General features: G+C 40.0%; 1 protein-coding gene across 1 annotated transcript; it reads right to left on the reverse strand.

The window, feature by feature from the left end:
• Window positions 1-316: 316 nt before the first annotated feature.
• On the reverse strand, window positions 317-9,530 carry LOC122558685 (chymotrypsinogen 2-like). Its single transcript, XM_043707475.2, has 7 exons — window positions 9,386-9,530; window positions 9,195-9,298; window positions 7,103-7,182; window positions 6,928-7,006; window positions 2,825-3,005; window positions 627-760; window positions 317-532 (listed from the first exon to the last, which is right to left on the reverse strand). Exons 1-7 carry the CDS (start codon window positions 9,441-9,443, stop codon window positions 371-373), a joined length of 798 nt encoding a protein of 265 aa, XP_043563410.1. The 5' UTR covers window positions 9,444-9,530; the 3' UTR covers window positions 317-370.
• Between the last annotated feature and the right edge of the window lie 200 nt (window positions 9,531-9,730).

The raw sequence follows: 9,730 nt of genomic DNA on the forward strand, positions 1-9,730 counted from the left end.
GAAGCTTTGGAAAGGGTTCAGAGGAGATTTACCAGGATGCTGCCTAGTATGGAGGGAAGGTCTTATGAGGAAATGCGGAGGGACTTGAGCTGTTTTCATTAGAGAGAAAAAGGTTGAGAGGTGACTTAATTAAGACATATAAAATATGCTGCAATGTTATATGTTCTACGTTCTATGACATGATTAACTCTGTAGAGATCAACTTGTCAGGTAACAAGTTAGAAAGGAAGGCCTGACCCAGGTTGTGCAGCTTCACATTACTGACTGACCCTCTTTCAAATTCTTAGAAGGTGGGAAAAAAAATAGACATTTGACATTAATTTTTCAAGTTCTTTATTTCGGGAGCAATTCAATTTTAATTTGAGTTCTTCTAATTGGCAGCAATTGTCTGCACAATCCAGGAGTGGAACTCAGTCACCCGGGCATAGACAGCAGGGATTTGGGTGGAGCAATAACCACTGCCCCAGGAAACGATGCCCACCAGATACCAGGCTCCACCATCTTTGCAGACAAGAGGTCCACCTGAGTCACCCTGTTGAAGAGAACAGACCAATTCAATGAACTTGTAACAGAGTAAGAATGATTTAATGAGCTGCAATATTTTGTGTATGATATGCCTCACATACCATGCAAGAGGTCGCACCAGCACCACCAGCACAAACCATCATGTCTGAGATTTTGTCGCCCCAGAAGTTCTGACAATCGGCAGTGGTAAGGAGAGGAAGAGCTGCCTGCTGCAGTTGGCATGGAGTGTAGCTTGCTGAATAATCAAAAAAGAGCTCTTAATATGTAATTAGATTTTCTGGAAACACTTGAGATGATCCTAAGTATTCAAATGCTTGTAAAATGATGAAAGCATAAGCAAAGGAGGAAAGAAAGTAGGAGCAGGAATAGGCCATTTGGTCCATTGAGCTCGCTCCACCAATGAAACAGATCTTAGCCAATCAGCTACCTTGACACCATTTTCCCCAAAATCTCCATATCCTTGAAGGCCATTAATCTCCAGAAATCTATCAACTTCTGTCTTGAATATGCTCAATTACCCTCTGGAGTAGAGAATTCGAAAGATTCACCATCCTCTGAGTAAAGAAATCCCTTCACATCTCAGTTTTAAATGGCCTGTCCCTTATTTTGAGACTGTATCCCCTAATTTTACAACCCTCAGCCAGGAGAAACACCCTATTTATATCCAAACTGTCACACGCTGAAAGAATTCTGCATTTTTCAATGAGATCATTTCTCATTCTTCAAAACCCTAGAGAATACAGAACCAGTTTCTTTAATCTCACTTCCCAGATATTCCCACCTTCTCAAGGTTGTATTTCTGCCAAAATTCTCCAGTTCTCCAACACTTGCTGTTGTGTCCTCTATCTCACTCCAATCATCAAATTACATCTGCTTTCTTTGCTTCCCTCTACGAACATCCTTCCTGAGATAAAGAGACCTAAACTGGACACAGTCGTCTGGGTATGGTCTCACTGAGGTTTTATATAATTGAATCAAGGTGTCTTTACTTCTGTGCTCAAATCCTCTTGCAAGGAATGCCAACATACCAGTTGCCTTCTTAATTGCTTGTGACATCTGAATCCTAACTATTAGTGGCTGATGAACAGAAATACTCAAGTACCTTTGCTTTTGGGTCAGGTAGGATCAGGATCTTAAAATGAATAAATAAATGTATATGCAAATGAGCTTCAGCAGCTAAAGAAGGCACCTCATCCCTACCTTCTCAAGGACAGCTAGAGATGGGCAATAAATGCTGGCTCAGTCAGCAACATTCACATCCCATTAAATAATCTTTTAAAAATCTTTACCATGTTTCAATTCTCAAGATTTACTTTCTGAAACTTCTGAGTAAAACTGTTGAAAAATAAATCCCACATTTTCAATTACCACTGGTTAACACCCTTGAAGTGTGGATCTTTCAGTATAAAAGGAGAGAAGGTGACTGTGCTAAAATCAGGAACCAATTGTTAAACTTTGCCTTTGAACCACTGTTCCATTGGTAAACTCAAGCAACCTCCTTTCTCAAAACAAAACATAAACAGCTTGAAAGTCTGTGTTTACCAAGATCTATAGCCTTGTTATGTCCCAGATAATTGTTCTAGTATTCAGTTTCAAATCCCTGCACATCCTTGCTCCTTTTCACTTACATGATCTTCTCAAGGTTGTATTTCTGCCAAAATTCTCCAGTTCTCCAACACTTGCTGTTGTGTCCTCTATCTCACTCCATTCATCAAATTACATCTGCCTTCTTGGCTTCCCAACCTTGTTTTCTCCCTTTTGGCTTTTACAACCTTCATAGCATCTCCTTTACTTGTGCTTTTATCCCTTAACATAATTGTTTTGTCCCATTTGGAGCCCAGACTATCCATAATGTGCATCAAGATGTCTTTTCCTTTCAATAAGCTCTAGCTTCTCCTGCTCTGTCCTTCCTTCATTCTGACAGTGATAGCTGTACCTTCTGCCTTGTTGGCCCTAAGCTCCTCAATCCTCATAATTTCTTCAGTGTTCACTTCTCTTGCACAAGAAAACCTGCCTCTTTGACTAAACATTGGGTCATTGGCTCAACGTTTCCTTCTTTTAGTCTTGGCTAGCATCTAGTAAAGTTCCTGTGAAGTTCCCATGACACTCCGTGTTAAGTTTGCTGCATATATGCAAGTTACTGTCATGAATGTTATAGAAATACAAGTTATTGTTATTTTATTGTAATTGATTTAGGATGGATCTTTTGCATTTCTAATTACTTTTAGTTGAATCTACCAACAGGGTAGTCTAACATAGACAGCAGCTTATTTGGAAAATAAAGACGAAGGTCCCATACCAGATGATTGAGTTAAGCCCCAGCCTGAAGTGACACACATCTTGCCCCCTGGGAAACTGGCACCATCACTTGCGAGGCACACGGAGGAAATGCGGTTGGTAAATTTGACAGGGTATGCGAGCTTCACCAGTGTCACATCGTTGTTGATATTATATGGATCCCAGGCTGGATGGGTAATGACCTGTACACAGACAAGGCAAAAGTCAGTTCTGATTCATCAGTAACAATTCAGTTTCCATGCTGTTATGCAGAAGGAATAATACATTATCTCAAATTTGGTTAATGGTAGGTGAAGCAGCTCATTTGCAGCTCATCTCCAGCTCATTTGCTGGAGCCACCATCCCCATTCCAATTTCCTTTTGCAAAGTTATGAGACTGTGGCAATGTTGCAACAGCTGAGTGAGAATAACTCTGAAGAAATACCTGGTGACTGTTGTCAGGTTCACCTGTGGTACCAAATCTATTGCTTTAAGTTCTTTATGCTTTGCTATGGCTGCAGCACAGAATGATGCCAAATCTTTCAAGTGAAATCTAGTTTTTTGCATCATATTTCAGTCCAAACAGATCCCTAAATTTCCTTTGAAAACCTGTGCTGGTCAGACATAAGCTCAGTGGATTTAATTTGGTAAGTTGAGAAACATAGGAAATATAAGCAGGAGTAGGCCATTCAGCCCTTGGAGCTTGCTCTGCCATTCTATATGATCATGCCTAATCATCCAACTCAATATACTGTTCTCAGTTTCTCCCTGTACCTTTTAATCCCTTTAGCTCAAAGAATTATATCTACCTTTTAATCCCTTTAGCCTTAAGAATTATATCTAGCTTCTTCTTTACAACATTGAGTGGCCATTTCCACCATTAAGTTTTAAATTTAATTTTACATAGCTAATAGAATTATCACATCCATTTTGGAGTCTCTTTTGGAGCTAAGAACTTTAAAATATTTTTTTAAAGCTGGGCTGTTTATGGTTTGTTTGGGTACACATTGTCTAGTACCAGGCTTATAAAGAGCTTTGCAGTCTCAGTGGGGGAAAAGGCAAAGATTGATGCTTCAGGTCTCCACGGATTCGCAATACACGTTGTCTGATAGTTCCAGTACTTTATGTTAATTTCTATTTCAAATTTTAAGCATGAGTATTAATTTGTCTATTGTTTAAAAGGATCTCGGTTTGATGTTGGGGATGTCTTGAGGCTGTTAAATTGCAGAACAGAAACAACCTGCTTTGAAATTTTGACCATTTTTTCAAAACTTCCTTCACAGGAAGAGGGCATCACTGGCTAAACTAATATTTATTGCCCAGAAGGCAGTTAAGAGTCAACCACACTGCTATAGATCTGGTGTTACATGTCAGCCAGACCAGGTAAGGATGGTAGTTTCCTTCCCTAAAGGACATTAGTGAACCAGATGGGTTTTTTCCTGAGAATGGATTTATGGTGATCACTATACTCTTAATTCCAAATCTGCCGTGGCGGAATTTGAACCAGGGTCCTAGTACAGTATGAGGTTTGCTGGATTAACAGTCCAGTGATAATTCTTGTCCTTCTTATCCTTCCAAACATTAGTGGCTGAAAATATCACTAAGACAATATCCATCTTGATTTGTCACAACATTTTTATAACATAGAACATAGAAAAGTACAGCACAGAACAGGCCCTTAGGCCCACGATGTTGTGCCAAGGTTAATCCTAATGTAAAATATAGTAACTTAACCTACGCACCCCTCAACTCACTGCTATCCATATGCATGTCCAGCAGTCAATTAAATGTCTCCAATGACTCTGCTTCCAACACCACAGCTGGCAACACGTTCCATGCATTCACAACTCTCTGCATAAAGAACCTACCTCTGACGTCTCCTTTATACCTTCCTCCTGATATCTTCAAACTACGACTCCTCGTACCAGTCAATCCTGCCCTGGGAAAAACCTCTGGTTATTGGCTCTATCTATTCCACTCATTATCTTGTATACCTCAATCAGGTCTCCTCTCTTCCTCCTTCTCTCCAGAGCGAAAAGTCTGAGCTTATTCAACTTTTCTTCATAAGGCAAGCCCTCCAGTCCAGGCAGCATCCTGGGGTAAACCTTCTTTGACCCTTTCCAAAGCCTCAGTATCTTTCCTATAGTAGGGTGACCAGAACTGGAAACAATATTCCAAGTGTGGTCTCACCAGGGACTTATAGAGCTGCAGCAAAGCCTAGCTGCTCTTAAACTTGATCCCCCTGTTAATGAAAGCTAAAACACCATATGCTTTCTTAACAACCCTATCCACTTGGGTGGCAACTTTGAGGGATCTATGTACTTGCACACCCAGATCCCTCTGTTCCTCCACACTGCCAAGAATCCTGTCTTTAATCCTATATTCAGTATTCGAGTTTGACCTTCCAAACTGCATCACTTCACATTTATCCAGGTTGAACTCCATCTGCCATTTCTCAGCCCAGCTCTGCATCCTGTCTGTGTCGTGCTGCAGCCTGCAGTAGTCCTCTATACTATCAACGACACCTCCAACCTTTGTGTCATCTGCAAATTTACTAACCCACCCCTCAATCTCCTCATCCAAGTCACTTATAAAAACTACAAAGAGCAGAGGCCCAAGAATAGAGCCCTGTGGGACCCCACTCAACATTGACCTCCAGGCAGAATACTTTCTATCTACAACTATTCTCTGCCTTCTGTCAGCAAGCCAATTCTGAATCTGGATAGCCAAATATCCCTGTATCCCATACTTCCTGACTTTATGAATGAGCCTACCATGGGGAATCTTATCAAATGCCTTGCTGAAGTCCATATACACCACATCCACTGCTTGACCTTCATCGACCAGTCTTGTCACCTCCTCAAAGAATTCTTCACTAAATTACATATAGACCATATTTCTTGCAAGTAACAAAATAATTTTAATTGTGAATTGGGGCTTGTGGTAAATTAATCAATCCTTTTCCCTTGAGCAAGTGCAGATTTAATCTGTGGTTAACAAACTGTGAGAGGTTACGTGTGCATCAGTGCAATACATCCAGAATGACCGACCCCCATACAGTATAACCAATCACATTAGCAATCTCTGGACATATCTGTTAAAGGGGAAAGTAACCTTCATAAAATCAGAATGTAGTTCTCATTATTTAGATCAATGGGAAAACAAGCTGTGGTATTCAGTAGTTGGAATAGCCTATTGATTTAGCATTGCAAACTGTTGTATCTAGCGCAGAATAAAAGTGGAAATAATAGCATTATAATCATGTGACAAATGATGAAACTAATCATTTCACAAATATGAGCCAAGATGTGAGGGCACTTTAGTGGTGGCATTGGTGGCTCAGTGGTTAGCAATGGTACCTTACAGTGCCAGGACCTAGGTTTGATTCCACCCTTGGGTGACTGTTTGTGTGGAGTTTACAGATTCTCCTGTGTCTGTCTGGGTTTCATTTGGGTACTCCAGCTTCCTGCCACAGTCCAAAGATGTGTAGATTGGCTATGAGAAATGCAAGGTAACATGATAGGGTAGGGATGTGGGACTGGGTGGGACCCAGATGTGCACTCAATGGGCTGAAAGCCCTTCGTCACACTGTAGGGATCCTATGATTTACTCAGTTAAGGAGTAAACCTAAAAATGAAGGTAACTATGGAAGTCACATGTGGTACCAGAAACACTCCTGTTTGGGTTCGACAGAGTTTGAGGAGTTCATGTACTTTAATTTGATAATGCATTCTGGAAATCAGGAAAGGATCATTTTCTCTCTCTCTCTCATTGCCCTGAGAAGTTAGCAGTGGGGCTTCTTTGTTTGAGAAAACTGAGTGGTTTCCTTTGACATGGCAGAGGTGGTTAAGAGACAAACCACATATAAGCCATACTGGATAAGGCTGAGGTGTTTCACTCCCTTAAGAATATTAATAAACCAGTGGGTTTTACAACAATCTGACAGATTTGTGGTCACTTTTTCTGATGTCAGCTATTTGTTTCCAGATTTGATTGAAAATAACTTTTGATCCTCAGGAATTTGAACTTGTATTAATGGCATTCCAGTTCAATAACACTACTCCAGACTGTAAGTGTAAAATTCTCAAATAATAATCCGTAATACACCAGAGCATCTTTAGGTACCTTTTCAATCTTCATAGTCTGGGTGTCTTCTTTTGTTGAACATTTATTGTAAGCTCCAAGGATCGCAAGGTTAGCTGTGCTGTGTGAAAACAGTGTGTTACTTAGAGTAAAGGTCCTACATCCATTAGTATTATTAATATTGATTCTGAAGAATATAACTGAGTGTAGTTCTTACGTCACGCCACAATGGGCTGCAGTCACAACCCAGTTTTCATTGATCAGGGAGCCTCCACAGAAATGCCAGCCTGTGGTGTCCTATTGGGTAGAGGGAAAATTCAGTCAAGAAAAGGCAAAAGTCAATTTCTTCTCCCCAGCACCATCAAAATCCAACACCGTCAACTGAGATTTCTGACTCATACCAAAAGTGTCAACCGTTTGTGGAGTGGGTCAGAAAAGAACAGTAAGACCAACAAAGGTAGCAGGGCTTCAGTAACCAAGGTGACATTGGGGAGAGTTAGAAAACAATCAAAGATAAAGGCATAATATCTGAATGTATAAAGTGTTCACAATAAATGAAATGAATTAGAACTGATAGTAGTTCACAGGCATGATTTAATTGCCATTAAAAAGAAGTATTTGCTAAGTGACCAGGTTTGGGAACCAAATATTTCATGATACTTAACTTATGGAAGAGGTAGATCACAGACAAACAGTGGAGGGAGGTAACTCTAATAACAAAGAATGGGATAAAAAGAGAAAAGGGAAAGGAACTAAATGGAAAAAAATCAAGAAGGAGAATCAGTTTGTTAGAGCTAAGAAACAGAAAGGAACAGAATTATGAGAACTATTTAGAGGCTGCATAGCAATATTTGTAGTACAGGACAAGGGCAGAGTCTAAGTCAAGAAATTGGAGAGGTGCAGCATCATGCAAGATTTTATTCGTCATATAGACTAGGTAAACCAAATTTGCAGTAATATTGTAGGGGATGAGTTTATGGAATGTGTAGAAGATAGCTTTTTAATCAGTATGCCAAGGATTAAACCAGCAACAGACTACTTTGGATTTAATATCGTACAATAAGCAAAATTAATTAACAATCTTGTAGTAAAATAGCTTCTGGAAAAAAGTTACCATAATATGATAACATTTTGTATGGAGTTTGATCATGAATTAGTAACTCAGGTCTTAAGTCTAAAAACAATAGACCGAGTTTTAGTGGGCGGCACGGTGGCACAGTGGTTAGCACTGCTGCCTCACAGCGCCAGAGACCCGGGTTCAATTCCCGCCTCAGGCGACTGACTGTGTGGAGTTTGCACATTCTCCCCGTGTCTGCGTGGGCACCCTCCGGGTGCTCCGGTTTCCTCCCACAGTCCAAAGATGTGCAGGTCAGGTGAATTGGCCAAGCTAAATTGCCCGTAGTGTTAGGTATAGGGGTAAATGTAGGGGTATGGGTGGGTTGTGCTTCGGCGGGTCAGTGTGGACTTGTTGGGCCGAAGGGCCTGTTTCCACACTGTAATGTAATGTAATGGCCAAGATATATCAGGAAACTACATTCTAAGAATATCATGAGAGACAAACAATAGCTATCATTTAAATAAATAATATATCATTTGCAGCAAATATACATACCTTTAAGGTACATAAACCCCACAAAGAAAGTAATTGAACTTTGGCTAATGAGGCATTTAAGATAGGAATAGATCAACAAAGAGGCTGATAATATTGCTAAAAAGAATTGTAAGCCTGATTACCTGGTCTGGTTAGGGAGTGAATCTTCATTGGGAAGAATGACTCATTGTGAGAGACAGTTTTGAAAGTTGAGAAAGAAAAAGAACAGAAGTAGAATATCAGGAACAAAGAATCATTTCAGACTGATTCTGGGCGAACTGAATACTTACTTAAAGGATAGTGTAAAGTATACACTATAGAGAGATGTTCAATTTTGCTAGAAGTTAGAAAGTTCTATTCTGTGATTTAAAGGGTAAGTTGTCCATAAAAATTTTGCTTAGGCAAAACTGATCTTAGTCTTTTGTTACAGTAAAAATCTTGAAGCATGAAATCTTGTATGAAATCAGCTATTAATTGGAAGTTTGTATGTTGTTTTTAAAAATAATTATTGCTATCAATGGGGCTCAGATACTGCAGGGAATTAATTAATAATGTTGATCATTGTTGGAGTGCCCATTACTGAGCCTGTGACCAGAAGCAGGCTGAAACCATCAGGGATGATATATGTTGACAGCCATTTTATGTATGAAATCTGTCATTAAAGATAGTATATATCTGGCTCATTGGGAGTTGTGATGATATCCAATTGTAAACATACCTGCATGGAGACCTGCCAGGGCCAAGAGCCTGGGACAGCATTTTCACCGTTTACAATCCGTGCATAGCCAGTAACGACAGGCGTGATAGCTGGGACCCCACAGCCTGGACAGTTGGTGCACAATTAAGAATTAGATTAAACAACATGTCTCTCAGTAAAGCTATCATAGTGTCTCCAAAAAAGCAACTTACTCCGTCCATAAGCTGTGCCAAGGAGGGCAAGGCAGGATACAAGCCAGAGGAAAGCCATCACTGTTATTTTGTTTGTCAGTTTGAGTCTCAGAATTATATTTTAAGTCATTATATAACCTCAATGTAATGCAAGCTATCGAATAGATAAAAGTCTGAGCTTTATAAGCATGTGGACCTGACAGCATTTCTTTCCCAAGTGAATTGATGATGTGAAAAGGGCACCCATTGTTGAAACAGGGAATGTAAATGACTGCCTCCTGATAAATTTAATTTCTGTGTATGGAAATACTGAACACAGGTGAAGCTTTCTGCACATCAATGATGTTGCCAATCAGGGACATGCCC

This window comes from Chiloscyllium plagiosum, unplaced genomic scaffold (assembly GCF_037043375.1).
Source record: "Chiloscyllium plagiosum isolate Xiang-an unplaced genomic scaffold, Cpla_swu_hap1 HiC_scaffold_17, whole genome shotgun sequence".
Classification (NCBI taxonomy): Eukaryota; Metazoa; Chordata; class Chondrichthyes; order Orectolobiformes; family Hemiscylliidae; genus Chiloscyllium; species Chiloscyllium plagiosum.

Coding starts and splice junctions, on each gene's coding strand:
- LOC122558685 (XM_043707475.2), bottom strand. CDS start 9,443: ATGGCTTTCCTCTGGCTTGTATCCTGCCTTGCCCTCCTTGGCACAGCT. Junction 3,006..6,927: donor AGACTATGAAGATTGAAAAG/GTACCTAAAGAT, acceptor GTCTGTGTACAG/GTCATTACCCATCCAGCCTG. Junction 761..2,824: donor GGGCTTAACTCAATCATCTG/GTATGGGACCTT, acceptor TTGATTATTCAG/CAAGCTACACTCCATGCCAA.